This window comes from Pithys albifrons, chromosome 34 (assembly GCF_047495875.1).
Source record: "Pithys albifrons albifrons isolate INPA30051 chromosome 34, PitAlb_v1, whole genome shotgun sequence".
Lineage (NCBI taxonomy): Eukaryota > Metazoa > Chordata > Aves > Passeriformes > Thamnophilidae > Pithys > Pithys albifrons.
Window position 1 is genome coordinate 1,354,051 of NC_092491.1, and position 26,136 is coordinate 1,380,186.

General features: G+C 55.6%; 1 protein-coding gene across 1 annotated transcript in view; it reads right to left on the reverse strand.

Moving 5' to 3' along the window:
- LOC139684170 (zinc finger protein ZFP2-like) overlaps positions 1 to 26,136 on the reverse strand; it is a 152,486-nt gene that overhangs the window by 18,790 nt on the left and 107,560 nt on the right. Inside the window, 1 exon segment of the mRNA XM_071579771.1 lies at positions 5,617 to 6,006. Within this exon segment, the coding sequence (XP_071435872.1) occupies positions 5,617 to 6,006 (390 nt within the window).

Here is a 26,136-nt window from a genome sequence, read left to right on the forward strand (position 1 = left end):
GTGCAAGGGAAGGACTCGTGTCCCTGAACACCCCCCTGTGTGTGTATGAGCAGGGCATGAGCCCAGCTCAGGTGTGGGCACCTGTCAGAGCCCTGACATTTCTGGGTGTGACTTCAAAACCAACTCACTCTAGCCCAGTAATATTTCTCTCACTTGCCTCATCCTATACACTGGACATGTCCCTATCTGTTCTGTCCCCCTGCCCTGCCTTCTGGCCTGTCCCTTTCCCTGCCCAGCAGCAAAGCAGCCTGGCTGGGCAGCATTTCCCCTGTGCAGGCAGAAAGGGCTCTGCAGGCAGGAGCGGCTGTGCCTTCCAGCAGGCAGCATTCCTGCCCTTTCCCAGAGCACAGAGCACAGCTGGGCAGTGGGATGCAGCCAGAGGCACACCCCCCTCCATGGGTCACCCTCTGAGCTGCCTGCACGGCTTCAACGAACAGAGAAACAAATGCTCTGACATAGATGTCAAAGCAGGAGAGATGGCACAGGGAGACCTAAAATTTTTCATGGTAAAACTGGGACTAGGGCAATGAGATATCATCAGTGCAGTCTCCTCTCATGGGAATTGAGAATGTCCCCAGCCGTCAGGAGGATCTTTTCTTCCTTTCCCTCAAGACATGCCCTGTTTAGTGGTTGGGAACAGACTCATTGTAGGGCTGCTGGGTGAAAACTTGGAAATAGCACCACCCCCCGGGGTGTCCCATGACTGGGGACAGGACCATCTTCTCTCCCAGCACTTCAGCAAGGCCTCTGACATGGTCTCCCATAGTCTCCTCAGAGCCAGATTGGTGACAGCTGGACTGAACAAGAGGACCATGAGATGGGTGGGAAGTTGACAGACTGATGAGGGTCAAATGTCACCTGTAGCACAAAGTGCTCTCGGCAGCCACTTATTGGTGACATCCCTCAGTGCCCAGCCTTTGATCACCACTCTGGGACATTTATATCATATCTCTCTTTCATGGGATGAAATGCACTTTCAACTCCTTTGTGGATGATGCCAAATTGCAGTGAGGTCTTGAGCAACCTCATCTAGTTAAAACTGCCTATAAGAGAAGGGTTGTGCAAAAGGACTGTGGTGGGTTAAACCTGTCTGGCCATCAGGTGCCCACCAAAGGCACTCTCTCACTTCCCTTCCTCAGTCAAGGCCATGTGCAGAAGCAAAGCAAAACCAAAGGAGATAAAAGCTCTACTTCTTGTCAGCAGAAAATAGCCAGCCACCTCCTGTGAGGAAAGGATTCAGTGCATGTCCCAGTTGCTTTCAAAGACAAATGTCTTCCTCTCCATTCGTTGCTAAGACATGACATCACATGGAATGGAATGGAATATCCCTTAGGCCAGTCCAGCCAAGCTGTCCCACCCATGTCCCCTCTGGAAAACTTGCCCATCCTGAGCCCATGGGTTGGGGTGGGTTGCAGAGATGCTTCATGCGGGGCCAGCTCTGCTCAAGGACAGCCAAAGCCTCGGGCTGGGACCAACAGTGCTCCAGCCACGAGGAGCAAACACAGCAGGACAGGGGATGCTCTGGGCAAACGGAACTCCATCCCAGCCACAGCCAGGGCAATGGTGCTCAGGGATTCTTCCAACCTCTGGTATTCCATGATTCAGTGAGTTTTCCCTTGGAGAGCTCTTTGGAGACAGGATTGACAGAGAGGCAGAAGTAGAGCTCTAAAATGTACCAATTCAAGGACACCAGTTCCACTGAGAAAGTTTTTCTTGCCGTGTATCTGAGAAGCTGAAAGGAGCAGCCTGGGCAGACCAGGGTGGGTCTGCTGCTGTCTGGGCAGGGGAAAGGGCCCAGGAAGGCTGAGAGGCTGGGATGCTGCCGGGAGGGCTGTGTCCCACATGGTGAAGCTTTCCTGGGAGGGAGGAAACAGCAGGACACAAACACTGCCCCACAGTGCAGCTTGGATGGTGGAGAGTGAGGATGAGGAGGAAGAAATGTCCCTGCAAGGGCAGTGCTGTGGCAGGAGGAGCATCCAGAAGGAGGGGGAAATCAGTCCATGTGTGTGTTCCAAGGCACAGAGTGTGAGGGTGGGCAGAGGTCAGGGAAGGGATGGAAATGGCAGGGTGAGAGCCAGGGGGAAGCGAGATGGGTGTGTGCAGCGTGCAGGGAACCAGGAGCAGCTGTGGGACGGGACAGCACAGCACAGGCTGTGCTGGAATGACCAAGGGCACTGGCAGTGCTGGGAGTCTCCAAGAGACTCCAAGTCCTTGTCCCCTTGGGCACAGCATCGTCTGTGCCACCAAGGGCTGTGAGCAGACCTGTTGTGCTGAGGCTTTGGGGCCTCATGGCCTCCTGGCACAGCCCCAGGAGGGCTGGGCACTGTCCCCCTTTCTCCTGCCCTCGGCATCTCCCCCCATGCCAGTGCACCTGGCAGAGCCCTGAGCAAGGCGTGAGGGACAGGATGTGCCTTCCCCGGGCTGGGGGTCAGGGCTGGGCCTTTCTGCTGCCTCCAGCCCAGCCAGACTATGCTCAGCACCTGAGCTGCTGCCCAGAGCCTTTGCCTCCCTGCAGTCGTGGCCTCCAAGGAGCTGCTGGGATGAGTCCCTGAGGAGGCTTTGTCAGGAATGGCCTTGGGGGCTCCCTAAAGCTTCAAGGGACTGGAGGTTTTTGAAGGTGCTTTAGGTTTGGTTTTGACTTGGAGTCTCTGAGAGGTTTGTGCAATCGTGGCCTCTGATTATCTGTTCTAATGAGTCTCTTGAGATTCTTAGTCAGAACACTCAGTGGAGCTCATTAATGCTTCAAGGTATTCAAAATGTACTGAGGTACTTTATTTTGACACTGAGTCTTTGAGGCGTTTGTTAAATCATGGCCTCCAATGATCTGTTTTAATTAGTCCCTTGAGAGGTTTCATCAGTAGTGACACTCCATGGGTCTCATTAATGCTTCAAGGTACTCAAGTTTTTAAGGCATTTTGCTTTTTTCTTTCCATGCTGTGTTTATGAGAGGTCCAGTCAAGGCCTCATATTGTCTCCTTCAAGGAGTCCATGAGGACCCTGTACTGGGAATGGTCCTCAATGGGATTTATTAATTCTTTGGGGTACTTGAGTTTTCCTTCTGACTTTGACTTATGGAAAGGCTTGTGCAATCTCCTCACAGTACCTGAGGTTCAAGGGCTCAGCATCAAATGCACCCTGGGGCTTGTTAAGATCCAGCATCTCCTAACAAACCATGGCTCGTCCTGGATTTTCCTCTAGTCTTGTACAGCCAATTGGGAAGTTTTCCTAACATGGATAAATATATTTCAGAGCCTTTCTAATAAATATGCAATCCTATTTTAAAGGATGTAGTTTATTACTTTTCTCTTTTGAGAAGAAGTGATTTCAGCATTCTCTGATTGATACTGATCCAGAGTGTCTCAAAGATGTCTGGAGTGCTTGGAGAAGCTTTCCCTTGAGGTCTGACCCAGTGTGGACAACCTTGCTCCACATTCCCCAGCCCCGTCATGTCTCTCCTCAGTCACCTGGGACTTGCTTTGCCCAGAGAACTGGCTGCACACAGGTAAGGATGGAGTTTTCTTCTATTTTTGCAGCAATCTAATACTCAGAAGTTTCACCACTGAAAACAAACACACTTCTCGAGTCTGTGCCAGGTCCAAGCTGTCACCAGTGAGGTTCACCTCCCCCACAGCATTACCATGTAAGAAATGTTTTAGACACATAGGAAGTTATACAATAAACATAAATAAAGAGTCGGCTGAAGGAAGGGTTAGACCAACTAGAGGACAGACAACTTTAAAGTCCCTGAAGCTCAAAGCACAAAATGGGTTGTTGAGAGGTGTCTGAGTGATCCAAGAGTAAGGGGAAGGGAAATGCAAAGAGCACTGGCAGGTGCTTCTGTGCAGACAGGCTGCTGGGGAGGTGACTTCAGACCTGCACTTGGCCAGTTGTGATGGTGGATTATCCTCACAACCTTCACTAAGGCCATTTGCAAGGGACTGTTGCCATGGAGACTTCACTGACACCCATGGCTTGGTTTGGGTGCCATGACAACCACTGTGAGTTGAACTTTCCATGGAAACTGAAAGAGAGCAAGACCCAAAACCTGAAGAGTTAGCCCCCACAAAGAAGTATGGCTAGCATAATTAAGTTAGAGAAGCATTTAACATTTGGACAGGCCAGAGGCATGAGGAATGTATAGCCAGTATAATTAGGTTTATAGCCAGTATAATTAGGTTGAAGAAGCATTTAACATTTAGACAGGCCAGAGGCATGAGGAATTGTCCAAAGGGATAGGGAGGCTTGCTCAAGAACAAAGTAAAAATGTGCACACCTAGGCAACCTAGACATGTAACAACACAGACTGACCTGGAGGAGGGAGATAAGAAGTTCCAAGTCCAACCTTTGGCAGAAACAACCCTCAAAGCCAGCCAAAACCAGCAGGAGTTGAAAAGTTCACCGAGGAAGAAGAGCTGGATACGACCACCACCAGATGAAGTAACAGGATCTCCCACCATAATATTCCTCAAACAGACAACTCCACCCGTGACTCCGCCTAGACTCCGCCTGCTATGAATATTGTAATCAAGTGTTGCAATCATATGAATATTTATGCCTAGATGTTGTAATCACTTACCGACAATGTATAAATACTGTAGCTTTGCACTGATGATTTTGGAACTCTATTGTCCAACACTAGTTGGGAGTTCCCCAAAATTGCACCAATAAATACCTTTGCTGTTTACTGACCAAAATTATGTCTCTAAACAGTTTTATTCTGCCTTTTTGGCATCAGGGGTGACACAGGGAGGACAAACAGGGGTCCCCATTCCCGATCCATTCTGGAGGCTGGTTGTGCCAATTGCACACCAGCCTCAGCCTCAATCCTGGCTCTGCATAGAATCGAGTAATTTAAGGGTGGGATCAAACCAAACTAGGATGAAATGGAGCCATTTTCAGTGGGATTGGGTTGCTTTGAGAAGACAGATGGATCCCTCTTGGCTTTTGGGGTGCAAAGCTGGGAGAGACGGGAATGTTGATGGTTCATGGCTCCAACACCCTCCAGTTGCAAAAGCAGTGGATGCTTTGCTGCCCATGGGCAAGGGAACCGCCCAGGGGCAGAGGGGGGAACAACCACCCCTGGAGGGGACAGGCTGGGCTTGGAGCCAGGGAAGGGACAAGGCCCCTCAGAAGCACATCCTGCCAGGTGGGACAGTGCCTTGGATCAGGGCAATGTCCTCCCTTACACAACTGGCTCAAGAGGGAAAACTCCACCTGCAGAAGGAGCAGGACATTCCCATGGAGCCTGGAGGTTTTCATCGCTTCTCATGGAGCACAGTTGGCTCAACACAGACAGCAGAGGCTGGTCATGTCAGAGAAGGGGCCAGAAACTAGCAGGCATATTGGGGTCAACCTTTGTTGGGGTAATATAGATTACCTCAGTGGCAGGAGGCAGAGAAGGCAGCAAGAACTCAGGCTGCAGTGTGATCAGAAAGCTCACCAAAGAAAAAGGACTTTATTTTTAGTAACAGCTTCACTTTTATCTACTCCTACATCTAACATGCCAGTACACTATTGGTCAGTAGTTCACCCAGACCAAGGGACGTGGGAATTGCAGCAATCAAGTCTGTGCCCGATCATGGAGCCTCTCCCCAGTGTGGATGCGCCGGGGCCGACAAGGTTGGACTTGTGGTTGAAGCTCTTCCCGCACTCGGTGCAGTGGAAGGGCCTCTCCCCAGTGTGGATGCACCCGTGCCCGACAAGCTGGGACTTCTGGTTGAAGCTGTTCCCACACTCAGCACAGTTGTAAGGCCTCTCCCGCGTGTGCATCCGCTGATGCCTGAGGAGAACTGATCTGGTCTTAAACCTCTTTCCACACTGGAGACACTCGTAGGGACGTTCCCCCGTGTGGATCCTCTGGTGGCAGAGAAGGTTGAAGCGCACTATGAGGTTTCTCTCACATTCCCTACATGTGTAGGGCCATTCCTCAGTGTGGATGTGCCGGTGCTAGATCAGCAGGGAACTCTTGCTGAAGCTCTTCCCACATTCCAAGCACTTGTAGGGCTTCTCCCTGGTTGGAATCTGCTGCTGCAACACCCGCTTAGAGCTCTGGATGAAATTTTGGGTGTCTTCGAGGCACACGGTGGGTATTTCCTCCTCAGAGGAAGCTGAGCTGATATTGGAGCTTTTCCTCCCCACTCACTTCCTGCACTGTGGAGTTGCTCAAAACAGCCTTTGCCACCCGGTTCTGCTGGGGGAATTCGTCCTCCATGCTCTCCATGATCTCCATACTCAGCTTGGGGCCTGGGGCAGTAAGGAACAAGGACAAACAGGGCATTTGCCTCCAACCCACAGGGAAGGCCAAGGAGATCCCCCCAAACCCGGCCCTGGCAGGACGGCGTCGGCAGCGGGGTTGTCCTGCAACCGGGGCCATGCTGGGCTGGGAGATGCAGCAACAAGAGAGGGGCAAAGGGGCACTGACTTCCTCCTCACCTGCCTGGGGGTCCTGGGCCATCTTCCACTTCTCCTCTCAACTTTCTCCATCTGGCCGAGCTTTGGGAAGGAGAAGTCCTACTTTTTAGAGAAAAAAAATGAGTGTGGTGGGTTGGGGGTTCCACATCCCCAAATTCATCTCTAGAACTCACTGGGCTTCTGTGATCTCTCCACTTTGGGGTCCTGGAGGTCACCCCCATCTGGCTGCTGGGGGTCTCCTGTGTATTGGGGGTCCTCTCCAGGGCTTCGGGTCACGCGGCTCCATGTTTATGTTCTCTCTGATGTGCTTTAATCTGGTACCTTGAGAGGTCCTGGGGGGGCAGTTTGGGGGGTCCTGGGGCAGTTGGGGAGGAGGGTGGGGGGGTATTTGGGGGGTCCTGGGGGCAGTTTGGGGGTCCTAGGGGGGGTTTGGGGGGTCCTGGGGCAGTTTAGGAGGGGCTGGGGGGTATTTGGGGGGTCCTGGGAGGGGGTTTGGGGGATCCTGGGGGCAGTTTGGGGGGTCCTGGGGGTGGTTTGGGGGATCCTGGGGGCAGTCTGGGGGGTACCTTGAGAGAGAGACTAAAGAGCTGGCAGATCTCAGCTGCCTGTTCTGGAGCAGGGGTAGAGATAGAAGGACTTTGTGCTACAAGCTGCTGAAAGTAATTCACTAAAATCTACAAAATATGAAAACTGAAAAATCATAAAAAAACCCCTTCGGCATCACAAGGGACCCCAAGTCCCCTCTGACCCCCCCCCGCCCTCTCCCCAGGGACCCCTGAATCACCCCCAAATCCTCTCCAGACCCCCCCAAACCACCTCCAGATCTCCCCAAGTCACCTCCAGGGACCCACAAATCCCCCCAAATTCCCCCACAAATCCCTTTCTCGAGACCTCCCAAACCCCCCAAATCCCTCCCAAACCACCCCCAGAGACCCCCAAATCGCCCTCAGATCCCTCCAAATCACCTCCAGATCTTCCCAAATCCTCCCCAGGGACCCCCAAAGTGCTCCCAAATCCCGCTCAGGGACCCCCAGACCTCCCCAGGTCCCCCTACCTGTGCAGGGCCAGGCGGGTCTGGGCCTGGTGGGGGGACGAAGAACAGTGAGAACCTCCAGGCAAGATCCTGAAATCCTTGGAATTCCTGAGACCCGCTCAGGGAGGGACCCTCCTGGAGCAGCAGCTCTGTCTGCAGCTGGGGGGCACAGGGGGGCACGGGGGACCACCAGGACCACCCAGAGGGGACCAGCTGGAGATCCCAAAAATCTCTTGGAGAACCCCAAAGATTCCTGGAGACCACAAAAATCATCTGGATACCCCCAAAGACTTCACAGAGACCCCCAAGACCATCTGGAGACCCCCAAAGACTTCCTGGAAACCCCCAAAAGCTCCTGGAAAACCCCAGAACCTCCTGGAGACCCTCAAAGACATCCTGGGGACCCCCAAAACCTGCTGGAGGTCCCCAATGACTCCTGAACACCCCCCGAAAACATCCTGGAGACCCCCAAAACATTCTGAGAAACTCCATGACCTCCTCGAGCCCCCTCAAATCCTCTGGAGATGTCCAGGACCATCAGGAGACCCCCAAAGACATCCTGAGGACCCCCAAAGCCTCCTGGGGACCCTCAGGACACCCTGTAGACCCCCAAGACCACCTGGAGCCTCCCTGGAACCTCCCAAGCTCCCCATCTGCTGGAGGCTAAGCAAGAGGGTCCCCAGGATCACCTGGAGACCCCCCAAACCCTCTGGAGACCTCCGGGACAATCTGGAGACCTCCAGGATAACCTGGAGACCCCCAAGAGGCCCCCAAAACATTGTGGAGACCTCCAGGAGCTCCTGGAGACCCCAAAACACATCCTGGAGACTCCAAAAATCTCTTGGAGATCCCCAAGACTTCCTGAAGACCCCCAAACCCCTCTGGAGACCCCCAGGATATCCTGGAGACCCCCTAGCCCCCCAGTTCCACCTGCTTTAGGCTGAGCAGGGGGGTCCACGCCCACTCCAGCATGTCCATGTCCTGCAGGCGCCCCAGTGTCTCCTTCAGGATGTCCCCAAAGTCCCCATAGAACTGGGGAGGGGCCACCAACAGTCCTGAATGTTCTGGGAGACCCCCAGGACCACCCAGGACATGTTGAGACTCCCCAAACTTCCCCAGGACCCCACAGGAACCCCCACCTTCCAGAGACCTCCAAGGACCCCCGGAGACTCCCCAAAAACCTCTGAACCCCCTCAAAGATCTTCAGGGTGACCCCCAGAGCCCTCCACCCTCTCCTGGAGCCCCCCATAGACCCCCAAAGGTCCTCTAGAGCCCCCAAAAGTCCCCTTTGGGCCCCCTAAAGACCCCTACAGATCCCCAACTGACTGCTTTGAGCCCACCCAAGGCCCCCCAGGGACCCCCAAAGACCCCCCCAGGGATCCTCAGAGCTCCTAAAACCCCCACAGAGCCTCCCAATCCCTTCCAAACCCCCCAAAGACCCCTCCCCAGAGTGCCCCAAACCTCTCCTGGACCCCCCCCTACAGCCCCCAAACCCCTCCTGGACTCTGCCAGAGCACCCCAAAGACCCCCTATAGACCACCCCAAAGCCATCCCAGAGCTCCTCAAAGACCTCCCAGAGCCCCCAAACCTCTCCTGGACCACCCCACAGACCCCCTGGATTCACCCAAAGACCCCCAGGGAACACCTAGAGATCCCCCCCAGACCCTCTAGGCCACCCAAAGATCCCCAGAGCCCCCAAAGACCCCCCAGTTCCCCCCAAACCTCTCCTGGACCATCCCAGAGCCCCCCAAATACCCCCCAGTTCCCCCCAAACCTCTCCTGGACCACCCCAGAGCTCCCCAGAGCCCCCCAAATACCCCCCAGTTCCCCCCAAACCTCTCCTGGACCACTCCACAGACTCCCTGGATCCACCCACAGACCCCCAGGGAACACCTAGAGATCCCCCCAGACCCTCTAGGCCACCCAAAGACCCCCAGAGCCCCCAAAGACCCCCCAGTTCCCCCCAAACCTCTTCTGGGCCACCCCAGAGCCCCCCAAATACCCCCCAGTTCCCCCCAGACCTCTCCTGGACCACCCCAGAGCTCCCCAGAGCGCCCCAAATACCCCCCAGTTCCCCCCAAACCTCTCCTGGACCACCCCAGAGCTCCCCAGAGCCCCCCAAATACCCCCCAGTTCCCCCCAAACCTCTCCTGGACCACCCCACAGACCCCCTGGATCCACCCAAAGACCCCCAGGGAACACCTAGAGATCCCCCCCAGACCCTCTAGGCCACCCAAAGACCCCCAGAGCCCCCAAAGACCCCCCAGAGCCCCCAAAGATCCCCCCAGAGCCCCCAAAGATGCCCCCAGAGCCCCCCAAACCTCTCCTGGACCACCCCACAGACCCCCTGGATCCACCCAAAGACCCCCAGGGAACACCTAGAGATCCCCTCAGACCCTCTAGGCCACCCCAGAGCCCCCAAAGACCCCCCAGAGCCTCCCAGAGCCCCCCAAACCCCTCCTGGCCCTTCTGCCTTACCCTGTTTGTCGTATCTTGTGACTTATGTTGGAGTACCCAAAACCTTTTTCCGTGTGATACAAATGGCAGCAAAATGCAAATGCCTTGTTCTCCTTATCTCAGTTGGTGCCTGTGTTTGAACTTTGCCAGTATTTGTTTATGCAAACTGCTTGTTTTCCTCTCTGGAACCTTTTAGTCAGGGCAGCTCAATACAACTTGGATTAGGGGAAGTGGCAAGAGGTTAGAGAATCCCTGGAGACTGGAGAAAGGATGCATTAGACTGTTGCACAGAATTACCCAGCCAGCATCAAATTAGATTGCTGCTTTTTGCAAAGTGGACATTTTAAAACATAATTCAAGAGGCCAACCCAACCCAAGTTATGACTGTCTTGAGCTCGTGCACACCTGTGGCTTCCCTGTCACACGTTTCATTTGTGTAGAATTTCCCCTCACATTTAGGAGTTTTTGAAGCTATTTTAGATCTGGTTTTCACTGCCCTGCAAAGTTTTCGCTTTTGAGCAACTCTTGATGTAATTAGAAAAACAGAATTAAATTCTTTGGGCTCTTTAGGGAAAAATGATGATTTCTATTTCTATAACACACGGGAGGCTTAGTCAGAAATCTGCAAGGAGAAAGGAAAATGGAATGGGAAGGGAAGGGAAAGGGAAAGGGAAAGGGAAAGGGAAAGGGAAAGGGAAAGGGATTGGAGGGGAAGGGGAAAAGGAAAATGGGAAAGGGGGGAGGAAGGGAAGGGGGAGGGGAAGGGGAAGGGGAAGGGAAAGGGGAAGGGAAAGGGAAAGGGAAAGGGAAAGGGGAAGGGAAAGGGGAAGGAAAGGAAAGGGAAAGGGATTGGAGGGGAAGGGGAAAAGGAAAATGGGAAAGGGGAGAGGAAGGGAGGGGGAGGGGAGGGGGAGGGGAAGGGGAAGGGGAAGGGGAAGGGGAAGGGAAAGGGAAAGGGGAAGGGAAAGGGGAAGGGGAAGGGGAAGGGAAAGGGAAAGGGAAAGGGAAAGGGAAAGGGAAAGGGAAAGGGAAAGGGAAAGGGAAAGGGAAAGGGAAAGGGAAAGGGAAAGGGAAAGGGAAAGGGGAAGGGAAAGGGAAAGGGAAAGGGAAAGGGGAAGGGAAAGGGAAAGGGAAAGCGGAAGGGGAAGGGGAAGGGAAAGGGAAAGGGAAAGGGGAAGGGAAAGGGAAAGGGAAAGGGGAAGGGAAAGGGGAAGGGGAAGGGAAAGGGAAAGGGAAAGGGAAAGGGGAAGGGAAAGTGTCACAGACCTGCGCTAGGGAGACTGCACACACCAATGTGATGTTCAAACAAATCCCAAGTTTATTCAAAACCACAGGTATATGTGACCTCAGGTGACCCCGCCCCAGGTGCCGTGGTCTGATTCCAATTGGTTGAGGCTGGAAACCTCCTTTTAAGGTGAAAACGAAACCTGTAAGGTGGTCACTCAGACCCACCTGAATTAGAGGCTGCAACATCTCCCCCTTTTGTTTCAAAGGACAAAGCAAAATGCAAACAACAGAATACACATCATGCATATTGCAACTTGAACAGAAAGGCTGAAAATTTTGAAAATTGAGAAATAACATTTTGAAAATCTTAAATTTTGCTAATTCAAGACTTAACAGGGTATTTGCAGGTTACACATCCCCACCTCCCCCTCTCTTTTCAAAATAGAACTTTTGGAAGGAGGTACAGTAACCTTTGTAAACTCACACAAACCAATACATGACTAAGACATGTATGTTTGGAATTTGCAAACTTACAACTAGTGCAAAACAAGAAACTTTTCTTTCACGTGTGAAATTGTGGTCTCTTTGTGCAGTCGTCACTGCACAAACCACTGTAAACAAACTACAAATTTTATTAAATTCTGTGCAAAGTGTCCAAGAGTGCAGAGTGACTTCCCTTAGCAAAGAAGCAAGTTCAGTCCAGCTGAACTAAATCTCTTTATGTTCAAGGTCCATTCTCAGAACTTCTGTGTGGCCATCACAGAGGTCTGAGAATGAAGCTTTGATTTTTAGTCCTTATACACTCCTGGTAAAGCAGCAAACAAGTGTGAATTCACAGAGGAAATTCACAAAGGCTAAACATAACCAACACTGAAAGAGAGTAAGTACTGATGATCTTACGCTCTCTAGAAAATGTTCAGCAGCTGAGGGGGGCAGGTGTCCTCATCCCTACATCCTGCTGGGCAACTTGGCAGTGCAATAAGCTCAAAACTGCACTTTAACTGAAAGTTAACAGAATTTCAACATACAGGCTAAACAACATGCTCTTGAACTGGACTGTTCTTGTTTGATTGGACAGTTAATGAGTAGTCCACAAATAAGAACAATCAAACAAATCATAATAACAACCAGGATCAATACTCCTTGAATCAGTGCTGCTTCTTGCCAGGTTATCAGGCTTAGGGAATGAACCCATTTCTTTAAAGGAGAAATGTCAACTGTTGGCTTGTCAGGATTATTTTTCACTGCTTGTGCTTCTTTGGAGTGTTTGCTTAATTCTGTGGAACATATCCCTTTAAACTCATCACATTGGTAACCATGAATCATCAACAAGAATCTCAGGGCTTCTCTGTTTTGTGATACTGCTTGTTCTGTGCTATCAGCATCTGTTGAGAAATCATTAAGCATTTTGGCAATGGTGTTTAGTTGTTCCTGCACCCAGTAGTTAAGCATTTGCAATAAACAATGCTCTGTCTACACCAACTGGGGAGAAAACTGCTGCCAGCAAATGTCCTGTATCACTCCACTGTTCTGTGGTGTTTTCCTCAGCTTGAGGACTAGACCACTTAACATGCTCTTGTATTGATTGTGTAAATTTGGTCAGCTGGCCTAAGTAACAAGGTCCACTTTTCACCTGGGCAGGTATTCCAGGCCATGCTCTATTACCACAAATTAAGAAATATCCAGGAGGCAGCGCTCTTCTCTGGTTACCTTTTGTGTGAACCAATCTTGTTTTGGGGTAACTTGTATTTTGTGAACCAACAACATTCCAACACCAACTGCTATTGGTGTAACTCTTATTATGAGGAGTGACATCTGTGCTTCCCACAGGAAAATATTGCTGTGCCCAGTGTTTGTTTGACCATTCACATACACTGGAATGCACAGGGTGAAATTCAACACATGACTCATTTCCAGGGAGAGCTCCTGCTAACCTTAGCTCCTGTGGATCTCTCTCTAAGGAATTATTAATTGCCATATGATGTCTGTTATGGTTTCTCCAGTACCACTGCAGGACACCTTTGCTTCCTCAATACCAAAAGGAATGAAATCTTTGATGTTATGATAAGGTATTCCTATAAGGCACACTCTGTTTGGTTCTCCTGCTTTAACCATGTTATCTGAGCAGAAATTTTTTAGATTTGCCTGTTGAGAAAGCATTATCCATACATTTTGATTAGTAACAGCAACAAGACAAGTTACAAATGCAAGAGATACACTTAGATACTCTCTGGATTTAACTACCCTTTGAACTATGGTGGCTAGATGCTTTTCATCTGGCTTCACCATAGCTGTGAAGGCTTCTGAAATGGTCTTTTGAGTTACCAGAGGCTTCCCTGTTCTAGGAAGGTTAGAAAAGATGCTAAAGCAGCATTTTTGGATCTTTCAAATCCCTTTTTTACTACATCGTGATCCCCAGCTCCTCCCAGCATGTCCCAAACAGAGGCTTCTTTGTCTGTTGCTCTCCATTCTGGGATACAGCTGGTGGGTGTGGCTGTCGGTGATGGAGGCTGCAGGTACCAGGTTGCCGGCGCAGGGGCAGTCTCTACCGGCACAGGGGCAGTCTCTGCCGGCACAGGGGCAGTCTCTGCCGGCACAGGGGCAGTCTCTACCGGCACAGGGGCAGTCTCTACCGGCGCAGGGGCAGTCTCTGCCGGCACAGGGGCAGTCTCTACCGGCGCAGGGGCAGTCTCTACCGGCACAGGGGCAGTCTCTACCGGCGCAGGGGCAGTCTCTACCGGCACAGGGGCAGTCTCTACCGGCGCGGGGGCAGTCTCTACCGGCGCGGGGGGTTCCCGTGCTGGTGTTGGCAGCTGCGGGCAGCGCACGGCTATCGGGGAGAGGGTCCCCGCTGGTGCTGCAGCGCTTGGGTCCTGCGCGACCGGCGCTGACGCTGCCGCTGTGAATGGCACGCAGTGAAGGGAACGCTCAGGGGGAGCTCCGGTGGCTCCGCTCCACTGGGGAGGAGTCTCTCCCCTCTCCATGACGCGGTCGATCCACGCAGGAGGTGGTGGGGGTGGCGCGGGAACTGATCCGCCCCCGGCCCCTGCGGGCTGCGGCGGACCCACGCCTGGCGCATGCGCTGTGATTGGCAGGCAGTAGGGAGGGGGTTTGGGCGGTCCTGGCGCCTCGTGGTCAGGGCGCGCCGTTCCTTTGTTTGATTTCGCGGGCTTTGCCAGCACGTGGTCTCTTTGTTTTCCCGGTTATGCCGGGCGGCTGTAGCCCTGCTGGAATGTCTGCCTCAACAGTCTCCTGCCGCAACGGAGCGACTCCGGCGTACCCGCGGGGCAGCGGGGAGCGCGGCGGGGCGACCCCAGCCCCGAGGTACCTGCAGGGCATTGGCGGCGGCGGCGGTGGAGCTGGCGCCGAAGGTGGATGGGCAGGGGGAGAGAAACTCCACGGGGTTTGTCCCCCCCTCCACATGTCTCTCTCGGCTGAGGGCATTCCCCATCGCGCCTTCTCGGAGTTGGGATTTAAATAAAACTCACTCACGGTTTGTTTTTCTGCGGTGTGTCTCGTGGGGTTCCAAGGTTGCTGCTGAGGTCCAGCGCAGCCGGTGGTCTCATTTGCTGTGCACAGGCTGTTCCTTGGTAGTTGTAAGGCGGTGCAAAGACGACTTCTTGGCTTTTTGCGGCGACGAACGGCGTGGAAAAGCTTTGATTCCAAGGTTGCTGTGGTCTTGCCGGGTGTTCCGGAGCGGGAGCGGGCGGTGCCACGTGTGGGTACCGCGGTGGGGGTCCCGCAGGCGGCACGGGCGGTGCCACGTGTGGGTACCGCAGCGGGTGTTCCGGAGCGGGAGCGGGCGGTGCCACGTGTGGGTACCGCAGCGGGGGTCCCGCAGGCGGCACGGGCGGTGCCACATGTGGGTACCGCAGCGGGGGTCCCGCAGGCGGCACGGGCGGTGCCGCGTGTGGGTACCGCGGCGGGGGTCCAACGGACGGCACGGGCGGTGCCACGTGTGGGTACCGCGGCGGGGGTCCCGCAGGCGGCACGGGCGGTGCCACGTGTGGGTACCGCAGCGGGGGTCCCGCAGGCGGCACGGGCGGAGAGGGGAACCGCGGCGGCGTTTCTGCGAGCGGCGGTGCCCACGGCGGTGCAGAAGGATGTTCAGGGGAAAAACCTCCCTGCAGAAACTGACTGTTTTCCCTTCTCTCTGGTAGCTCGAGGTTTTTACGGGCTCGTTCTACCTCTAACAGCATTTTCCTGACAGCTGCATATGACGGAATGTGCGGCAGAAATTCATCGGGTGCAGTTTGCACTAAATTCCACAAATCTGCCCCAATTTTATCACACACTTCTATGGAAAGCGTGGAATTGGCATCTGTTAGGTGCCCTCGGGTGAAACACCAATCCAAAAATTCCTGTAAGGCTTGTCTTTCAATGTTTGTTTTTGTAACACGAACTAGTTTCTCAAATCTATCAAGCAATAAGTTCGTTTTAGTCGAGTTGGAGTTTCCCATGTTTCTTTAACTCACCGGTTCGAAGGTCGTGGTTCCTTCAGTCCACGTTCTTCCAGCAGCTCTCAGGGCCACTACACAAAACTCCCAAGTTTAAGGGAGACAGAAGCTCTCAGGGGCTTCTCCACAAAGCACCCAAAAAAACTGGGGCATAGCAGCTCTCGGGGGCCACTTCTTAAGGCTCTAGGCAGGCCTGCAGGTGGGTTCCATGTCCTCAAATCACGTTGAGGTCCTACCAATTGTTGCAAACCTGCGCTAGGGAGACTGCACACACCAATGTGATGTAAAGCAAATCCCAAGTTTATTCAAAAACACAGGTATATATGACCTCAAGTGACCCCACCCCAGGTGCAGTGGTCTGACTCCAATTGGTTGAGGCTGGAAACATGTCCTTTTAAGGTGAAAACTAAACCTGTCAGGTGGTCCTCCAGACCCACCTGAATCAGGGCTGCAACACTCCACCTTGTGTGTGGTGTGGCCTCTGAGGAGCCGTTTTCCCCCCAGTTGGTTCCCGTTCATATAAAGGGATTGACTGACAGTCATTTGACTCCAGTGGTTGCCTCACCATCAGGATGTAAATTTTGGGTGGGAGCCACAGTGGTTCCAACCAGGAGTCCCTTCTCAGCCCAGCACTGATACATTTGCAAAGAGGGCACTGTTGCCTTGGACATTCCAGGAGGGGATGTCCTGCCACAGGCCTAAAGTCAACTAATCTGCTCATCCCAATGAATTATCAAGGTCAGCTCTGTATCCAGATGGATGTTCCTCCCCCAGGGTTCACCCAGGTGCCTACAGGGAACCAGGAGGATGAGGAGACCACCAGCCAGGTGGCTTCCACATGTGTGTCACCAAGAATGTTGGTCATCAGCTCAGAATGCCCTGGCAGAGTTCTGCCACATGTTCCCTGCCGGTTCTGCTGAAAACATAAAGAAAGATATGAGAGAGCTGCAGAGCCTGTTGGAGAAGGGAGGCAGGAAGCACCCTGAAGAACTGACCCAAGGAAAGCTGAACCTCTGCCAGGCTCACGGCCAGCAGCAGCACAGCACTCCTAGAATGCCTCTTGATCTTGGCTGCATGGGACGACTCCTCAGAAACAAGGTTGTCTGAGCTGCCAGGGATCTGACAGACATATCCTGGTCTGTCTCCAAGGGCTGGAGGGCTGTGACCAAAGGAAAGAGAGCCAAGGTTAACCCCCAAGTCCACAGAGTCCCACTGGACTGCTGAGAGACCATGCTCCCCACTCACCACTTAGAATTTCAGCCTGACTCTCCATGGTCTGGTGGCTCAGGCGCCGTGAGATGAGTCCTGGGCACAGAGTTCCATCAGCCCCTGCTGCCCAGCCTGCTCCCAGCAGCAGCACCCCCAGCCCGCCCGTCCTCCCTCTCAGCAGGGCTGAGCCCAGGAGCCACCAGAAGTGTACGGGAGTGGGACTGAGCAAGGCCTGGCACAGGGAGGTCAAGGCCCTGCCCAGGGTGGCCGGGGCTGGGGCAGCCACAGAGCTGCCCCTCGTTGCTGCTGCAGCAGCAGGACAGTGGCCAAGCTGCCCAAAGAGGCACCAGAGCGGCTGTGACTCACTGATGAACCTGACGGCCGCCAGGCGCACGTCATCCTGAGGGTCCTGCAGGTATGGCAGGCTCTGCTGCAGGTACTCTTCAGTCCTGCTCCTGCTCTTCTTCAGCTGCAGAGAGAACAAGGGATGCCTCTCAAGGCTTGCCACGGAATTGAGCGGAGCAGCACCTCCTGCCAGCTCCCCCTGGTACTGAGAGCCCTCCTGTCCTGCTGGGTGCAGGCAGGGGACAGGGGCCTGGAGAAGAGACCTCAGGGTCTGTTCTTGAGGGCAGGAACAAGGATGCAGCTCCAGGCCCTGCTCAGCTACAGAGCCCACAGCCCAGACACAGGGCAGGGACAGCCCTCCCCCAGCCTGGGCCCTGGGGCTTGTCCCTACCAAGCACGCTCCCAGCTCCCACAGCCGCTCTCTCTTCAGCAGGTGCTGCAGCGTCTTCCACCGCAGGAGCTCTGAGACACCAAGAAGGGCTTCCCTGGAAGCCTGCAGGACAGCATTAGCTCAGGGATGGCACCAGGGGCTGGGCAAGAAGAGCTCTTGCCTTTGTTCCTGGGGTCATCCTGCCCTTAGGAAGTTGGGACATGTCCAGCCCAAATGCCTGGGAGCCTTTTGTGTACAGCTCTGGGGGACAGGGCTTGAGGCTCAAAGGCCTGGCCTCCAGCACCTTCAGGAACAGTGAGAAGCCTGTGGAGTTGCACCTGTCCAGGCCTTGGTGGCCGTGGGCTGCTGCCCAGGCCGGCAGGAACAGGTATGGCAGGTGTTGGGAATGGCCATGCCAGCGTGTGTGCCCCTGCTCATGCTGGCTCCATAGGGACTCTTCCCACAGGCTCTGCTGGAGGAGCCCTTGCCCTGATGCCCAGGAGCCCTGGGCTATGTCAGTCCACTCCTCTCTGTGTCAGTGCTCAGCCTTGACATCTGTACCTCGGCCACACTGGGGGTCTGGTCACTCATGCGGAAGAGGAGCGGGACCAGTGCCCTCTGCACCTCCTTCCTCATCCTCTTCTCATCCCTCCAAACCACTGACTCCAGCAGGTGTGTGAACATGCAGATGGAGATCTCTCGCAGCTCGCTGCACTCCTGGGGAGAAGGAGGAAAAGGGAGCTTTGGAAACAGCATTCCCTGCCCGGCGTGAGGTGGGGCGTGGGCATGGCTGTGGTGAGGGCAGGTGCTCCAGCATCAGATTCCAGAGAAGCAGTGCTGGCCTGCAAGGCCCAGAAGCCATCCCAGGACAGCCCAGGGGAGCGGAGCTGCCGCCTGCAAGTGCTGCTTGCAGGGCTGGGCTGCAGGGCAGCTTTCTTTGCCCAGTGCCCATGGGAGGGGCTGAGGCTCCCACATCAGCCTTACCGAGTCAAAGAGGGGCAGGAGCCTCGCCACCAGCTGCACAGCCATGGAGCTGGCCTTTCTCTTCTGCAGCTGACCCAGCACATTTCGCAAGACCACGAGGATCTTCATCTTGGCATCTTCCCTGCCATCTTGCAGGATCTTCATCATGCCCGGCAGGAAGACTTCAATATTTCTTGCCTGTGTAAAGAAGACAATTTCTATTGGGTGAAAATATCTGTGCCTGAAAAGCCCCCTGGGAGGCCAACCCAGGCCCTGCCATGGCAAGGAGGGCGTTTGGAGCAGTGACCACCCTGCTTTGGAGCAGTCTGGCCCCCAGAGCAGGCCAAGCCTCTGCTTTACACACAGCCCCAGACCCCCTTTGCCACCGTGGCTGCCCCTGACAAAGCCCTGCTCACCATCTCGGCTCGCTCTGACAGCCCCACGAGGCCTCCGAGCAGCAGGTTGGCCGTCACCACACTGGGACAGCCCTGATGGTTCTCACCGTCGGACTCGTCCCCCAACTGCTCCAGCTCAGCCTGCCTGGAGGGCGACTGCAGGAGCAAACTCAGCATGAGGGGCCGGCAGAGCCTGCAGGGCTCGTGGGAGGGGATCGGGGCCTTTTCTGTGCACTCACAGCCCTGGACTGGGTGTGGGACCCTCTTGCAGAGCAGCTGAAGCTCTGTCTCTGCAGCAGCTTGGCAAACTCCTTCAGGACCTTCTCCAGAACCTCAGGCATGGAGCACATCAGCTCCCACAGCGTGGGCGCAGTTCTGCAAGGCAGAGCACTGTCAGCAGGGCTGCCTCAGCCCCAGTGCTGGGGCCCAGTCCAGCTGTCCAGAACCTGCCCCTGGCAGCCCCTGCTGTGGGTCCCCGGGGTCCTGCCCGGGCAGGCAGCACAGGCCTGAGGGGTGTTCCTCGTGGGGCTGCTGGCTCTGGGCTGGCTCGGCCAGCTGTGGCTCTGGGAACCCAGCCAAGCCCCCCAGGCTGGAAGGTGTGGGGAGATGAGAGCCTGACTCTGCAAAGTCTCCTGCAGCATTCCTGGGCTCTGACAGCCAGAGAGTCTCTGGGGCCCTCTCCTCACATGGAACAAGCCCACCCTCAAGGCTGTCAGGGCCAGTACCTGTCTCCTCTAAGAGCCATCTTGCACAGGAGGGTGACCACTGTTGTGGGGTACTCGTGGGTCAGCAGGAGAAGCAGTGACTCGGCTTTCTCCCAGGCTGGCCCTGTGTTGATGGATTGCAGGTTCTCCACGATGCAGCTGACTATCTTGGGCACCTGGAGGGGACACAGGTGAGGATGGTGCTGCCCCTGGAGCACAGCCATGTCCTTTGCATTCCTCTTCTCTGCCTTTGGGTGGCTTTGGGTGCCCAAGTCACCTGTGTTTGGCATGAGGAATGCAGGGAGGAAGAAGGCTCGGCAGGGCTGAAGGGCAGGACAATCCAGCCACAGGTCACTTACATCTGTCAGCCAGAAGGCTGGATCTTCCAAGGCCACATCCAGCATGCTGCTGGGCACCTGCTTGTCATGGATGCTGGCATCGCTCATCGCCCCAAGGGCCACAAGGATGACATCTGCCCTCTCATGAGACCAGAGGTATTGTCCAAATGCCTGTGGCAGGCAGGAAGGAAGACACATCCCACTGAGTGTCCTGTTGGTACTGCTTGGCTGAGCAGCACGAGCAGCCCTGGCCACAGCAGAACCCACAGCAAAGCTGCAGTGCCTACAGTCCCTGCATGGGAGAAGATGAGGGGAGAGGGCCCTCCAGGTGGGGGAGGAGGGCTCATGGGCACAGGGTGCTGGGCACAGAGACCCAGGGCCTTGCCCAGAGGACTGGAACTCCTCCTGGGACTAAAGCTGGTCCTGGGAACATTGGACTGCAGTCCTCGTGTTGTCCCTGCTCAAGGATGGCAGGAATCCTCTGGCCAGGGAGGTGAGGGCACACAGCCCCACTGGTTCTGGGTCCTTTTGCTCTCACGAGTGACCTGCTGATGCCACGCACAGGAGTCCCAGCAAGGGCACAGCTCCTTACCTTGGCACAGTCCCTGGCACTGGAGAAACACAGCGAGGAGGTGGTCACAGCTTCCCAGGGGAACTGGCTTTCTGGGTCCTTTGCTCTTGATTCCACTAAACAGCAGGGGAGACACACAAGAGTCAGCAAGGCAGAGAAGCTTTGCCAGCAAGTTTATCAGAGCACCCTGAGATCTGCTGGCAAAAGGGCAGGCCAGGAGCAGTCAGGATTTCTGGAGGGCATCAGGAACAGCTTCTTGCTACAGGGGCTGGAGGGACCAGCCAAGGTGTGGATCTACTCTTCCCTACCAGGGAAGATGTGGCTTTGGGACATGGGAGTCAAGAGGAGCTTTGGCTGTGGGGCCCACAAAGCTGCAGGCTTCAAGGTCCTGAAAGGAACAGGAGGAGGAAGAGCAGCAGCAAAGAGATCCTGGCCTAGAGAGCGCTCAGCTTCTGCAGCAAAGTGGCAGCTGGGATGCTCTGGGAAGCAGCTGGGAGGGGCAAAGGAGGTCAGGAAGCAGATGTGTGGGGACATGTCTGAATGCAGAGGGATGAAGCTCACAAGTGCTTGCACTGTTTTACTTACAGATGAATTCAGCCAGAGCAAAAAGAGCATGGAAAGCTGCATAGCTGGTTTGTTCCATGGAAAATCGGAAAAGGAGGAGATGTCCCAGCAGCTTTCCTAGAACTGGCAGTTGGATCTCTCCAGAGCAGACAGCTGCAGAAACACCTCTTGGAACTCTGAGACCGGCCTGGATGAGGGAGGCATGAGCAGAAGGGCTGAGGGCAGGAAGTTGGTGCCAAAGCCCCCCACCCAGGAGCGTAGCCAGGGCTGGATTCCTGGTGAGTTCAGGCTTTGCAAGCCCTGCATGCCCATCTGTCAGGGCAGTCAGATGGGCAGCAGCCCTGGCATGGAGAGCGGCAGGGATGTGGGCATGGCCGGGCTGGAGGGGGCCTGGTCCTTACCCTCAGAGTGGAATAGTCGGACAGCACACGGATCAGGACATCAATCCTCCCCACAGCCCTCTCCCTCACAGCCTCTCTCTCATCTCTGGAAAAGTCCAGCAGCATCTGGCCCAAGAGAAGCAGCTGGTGAGCCCTGGGAACAGACACCAACTGCAGCAGCAGCGCAGCTGCACTGTGGGGCCGGACTGGCAGCATCTCTTAAGGCTTCCTCTGCCCTCCAGCAAAGCCTGTCTGGGGGTGTCTGCCCCTGGGATTCCTCCCAGGCCTGGCACAAAGGCTCTGGGCCAACCTCGTGGCCAGGCAGGAAAGCAGGTGCCACCCTCTGCAGCCACCGTGCTCCACAAGAGCCTGGTGCCAGCCCCTGCTTTCCCACAGGAGGTGGGCACCCTGCGCACAGGGCACTCTGCCTGCTCGGGACTGCTCTGGGGACCACCCAGACTGGAGTGGGCAAACCCTTCCTCCAGGTAGCACAACAGCCCTGGGATCCCCCGTCCTGGCCTGTGCCAGACCTCCAAGATGCCCTGCAGCTCCTCGCTGAGTCTGGAGGCAGAAAAGCTGAACACCATTGTCCTCAGCATGGTGTCCATGGAGTTCAGGGTCTGTGGAAACACAGAGAGCAGTGGCAGTGATTCTGCTGTTCCTCCCACCTGCAGGAGACCCATCTCAGCTCCCAGTGCCACGGGAAGAGGAGGAGGCCCACACTTCCTGGGAGAGACATTGGAAGAGACAATCTGCTGGGGGCAGAGCAGGCTGTGGCACAGGAGTTGGGAAGGGGACAGGGGTACAAGGGTGGGAAAGCAAAGCTGAGACCTTGCCCAGCCTTGGATCTCTGCTGCTGTGGCAGAGAGCAGTCCAGAGGGGCTGGGGGCTCCTGGAGCTCCCTCAGTACTTACCTTGACATAGAGGGGAAGGTCCAGGTCCAGCATTTCACTTTCTGGGGGAAGCCAGAAGACGCTGGAGAAACATGCAGACAGGAGGCTTTTGGTTTTGCCCTCCAGCGCTGTTTCCACCAAGCTGCAGGGAGAGAGCAGGGACAGTTGGACTCTGCTGCTGGGAGCAGCCCCTGGACAAGTCACACAGGTGGCATCAGAGGCTCTGGGGCAGGGGGCCCAGGAGGGTTGGGCAGGAACCTTAAATCCTCAATAGCCAGCATGGAAAGATGCCGAATGTCCGAGCTCAGTCGGTCCCTTGGCTCTTCTTCCAGCAGCTCCTGCAGAGCACAACTGGGATGGCATCTGGCAGCTGCCAGCCCCCAGTGCCTCCAGCCCCTGACTCAGCCAAGCGCTGCACACCCAGGGTGCCAGTGCCAGGGGTTTGCTCCCTTCCCCAGAATGCCAGGTGTTCCTTCACCTTTATATGCTCTGCCAGCTGGTAGATGTCGCAGAACAAATCCAGGCCCTGGGTCAAGCCAAAGCTCAAGGCGCTTCTGCACAGGTGGCAGATGCTCCTAAGAAAGGGCACCTTGTGCCTCTCCTGCTGCCAGCCAGGGGACAAGAGACACGCAGAGGGAGGGTGAGAGGGTGCCCACAGCCAGCAGGGCCACAGCCCTGGGTGCAGTGCCCTGCGGGAGCAGCAGCTCTGCCCAGCCAGCACCGCTCCAGCAGCCTGGCAGCAGAGCCCCTGCCAGCAGACACCAGCACAGCCAAGTGGCCACAGGTACCTCGTGGGGGCTGCTGACAAAGGCCACGATGGAATCCACAGCTTCCTGCTCCTCTTGATAGATGGGCAACCAGCTGGCATCTAATGGGGGGCAGAGCAGGGAGAGCTGCAGAGGGTGCAGTGAGAGCAGAGAGCAAAGGATACCTGCCCTCCAGCCAGCCCTGTGCCCGCTGCCCTGGCACAGCCCTCCCTTGTGGCTCCTGGCTGCAGGGGGCCCGGCAGAGCAGCTGCCATGCCTGGCAAAGCCCCAGTGCCCCAGGCTGAGGAAGGCAGTGGCACACGGGCAGGGAAGGGGCAGGGTCCCACAGCATGGCTGCCTCCTGCCAGCCCAGCTGCCCCTCGCTGCCCGCAGCCCTCAGCCCCTCTGCCCTGCCCTCCTTTGGCACAGGCTGTGCTGGGGCCGGGCTCCAGCCCTGAGCAGCCCCAGCACTGAGGCAGCAGCAGGCCTGGCCCCCAGGACCTGTGTTGTCAGCTGGCCAGGAAAATGGCAGCCTGGGCTGCTTTGGGCTGTGCTGCTGGGCCCCAGCCCTGCCAGCCCCACAGGGCCCCTCACTCACCGAGCTTCAGTGGCCAAATCCTGGTGCCCTCATGCGAGGATGAAAGCTGGAGAAGGGCAGACGTGCTCTCCTGGGAAGAGCTGTCGTGTGTCCAGGCCTCCCTGGGCCAGCTGGGGGGTCTCCGCTCCATCCTGTGGAACAGAGAATGAGGGCAATGTCAGGATGGGCTTGGAGGGGTTTTGTGCAACACCTTGGCCAAAACACCTGGGGCAAAACACTTGGGCCAAAACGCCTCTGCCAAAATGCCTCACACAAAACACCTCAGGCAAAAGGCCTTGGGCAAAACACTTTGGCCAAAGTACTGAAGGCTGAAGGCCTCAGACAAAAAGCCTCAGCACAAGGCCTTGGGCAAAACAATGCAGCCAAATCCCCTTGGGAAAATGCCTCAGGCAAAAGGCCTTGGGCAAATCACTCTTGTGGAAACACCTTGTCCTAAAAGCCTCAGTCACAATCCTGTCAGGCAAAAGGCCTCAGCCAAAGGCCTCAGCCAAAATGCAGAACTCCTGGAGCCCGCGGGGCTGCCGGGGGTGGTGGGCAGGACGGGGCTGCACTCGGGGTCTTCTCGCAGTGCTGTGCTCCTCTCCTGTCCCGACACCGTCCCCACGGACACTGTGGGACACAGCCACGCTGGCCACGTGTGCTGCAGGGGGTGTCACAAAGGGCCCCACTGTGACAACAGGTCCCAGCACTTGTTGACGTGGCACCTCCCCAGCAACGGGACCCAGTGCCCCACCAGCAGGAAGGGACAGGCAGGGTGGCCCCTGGGGCACAGACCTGGCTCAGCCCTGGGCACCCTGATGCCCTCAGGGTGCCTCCAGGCCCCACTTGGCTCTCATGTCCCCTCGGGGTATCTCTGGTGCCCCAGGCTGTGTCCCAGAGCCCTGTGCTCAGACAGTCCAGCGCACTCCCAGGACATCCCTTGCCTTTCCCCACACTGCCTCTGCCCTTCAATGACATTAAATGCAAACAATTTGCTCAAGCTTAAGGAAAAACCTGCTTTTTGTCGCCTCTTCTCTTTGTCCCTCCAAGCAGGCAGAGCTGATTTTCCCTGCTCAGCATCTCTGCCAGCCCTGCTCCGCTCAGGACCCTCCCCAGCCCTTCCCGGCCCCTCTGCGGGCCCTGGAGCTGCCCCGGGGCTGGCTGAGTGGTGGGGCCAGGCTGGAGGAGCCCTGGGGGGCTGTGGCAGGGCTCTGCTCCAGCCTCTGGAGGGGCTGAGGGCTGAAGCGGGCAGGATGGCCCCCAGGGGGTACAGCTCCAAGGGCCAGGCTCCTGGGCATGAGAGGAGCTGTCGTCTTGTGGCACAGCCCAGCTCTGGGGCCACACTGGCCACAGGGAGGTGCCAGGAGCTGCAGTGCTGCTGCTCTTGCCTCACTGTGTCTCTTGTACAGACTCAGAGCAAGGAAGCCCCAAAAGGCCAAAGGATTGTGGCACAGCCCTCTCTGACAGCCCCAGAGGGGCCGTGGAGCCGCTGCCCGAATGAGCTGGCTCAGGCACCTTCATGTCAAATAAATAAACGAGTTGTTTGCAAGCAAATGAATTAAAAATTACTAACAACAAGGAGCAATGTAGGCATTTTAAAGGGGTTCTTTTCTTTTTACTGACCTATAGGCACAGAGTGGAAATGCACAGCCAGGAAATGGGGATTGTGAAATTAATGCAAATGGAGCAAAGCCCCCACTGCATGGCCACTATAGAAGGAGCCACTTTAATCTAAACCTGCCTTTGGACATGACATCACCAAGCAGAGGCGAGGGAACACCCTTTGGTGATGTGGAAGGGGTGGGATTTGGTAGCCTTTAAGAGGGGGAAAATTGAATTTTTGGGTGTGCTTTGGGGATGGGATTTTAGCCAGAGCACCACAACACGTGTTGCAAGTAAATCTTTCTGATTGTCTATTTTTTGGTCCACGAACTCTGTTATCATTGTAAAAATTTAATAAATAGAGAATTTTTCTCACATCTTCAGAGCCTGCTCTGCCTTGGGGGCAAATGGTGTGGGCAAATGGGAGAAGTGGGGGCAGAACAGGAAAGATGTGGTTGAGGCAAAAGCTTCCCCCACTGGGAATTTCTGTCGGATGCCCTCAGGACTATTCCATTTTCCCTTCCACACCCTCTGGACCCAGAGCCCTCCTCACAGCCTCCAGTCCTCTCTGAACTCTCTTATGCTGGGGCTGCCTCAGCTTGAGCCATTTGCCCCCTCTGCACCTGAGTGTGGAGGAGGAGAGCAACCTGAAGACTGGAAAGACAATGTCAGGCCTTGGAGCCTCGATAATGAAGAGACAATCATTTAAAAACTATTGGACTGGCTTAACTATTTGCAGCTCAGGTTTTGTTATCCAATCCCCTGTTCTTCTCTAATTCCCCACTGGATGTTCTGGAACTTTCCCTGTTCCCTCCTGGCTTTGGCCCCTGCCCTCCCATTGGTTCCCTTTTGCTGCATTGCAGGAGTTTTCCCTCCATGGTTATCCCAGCCCTC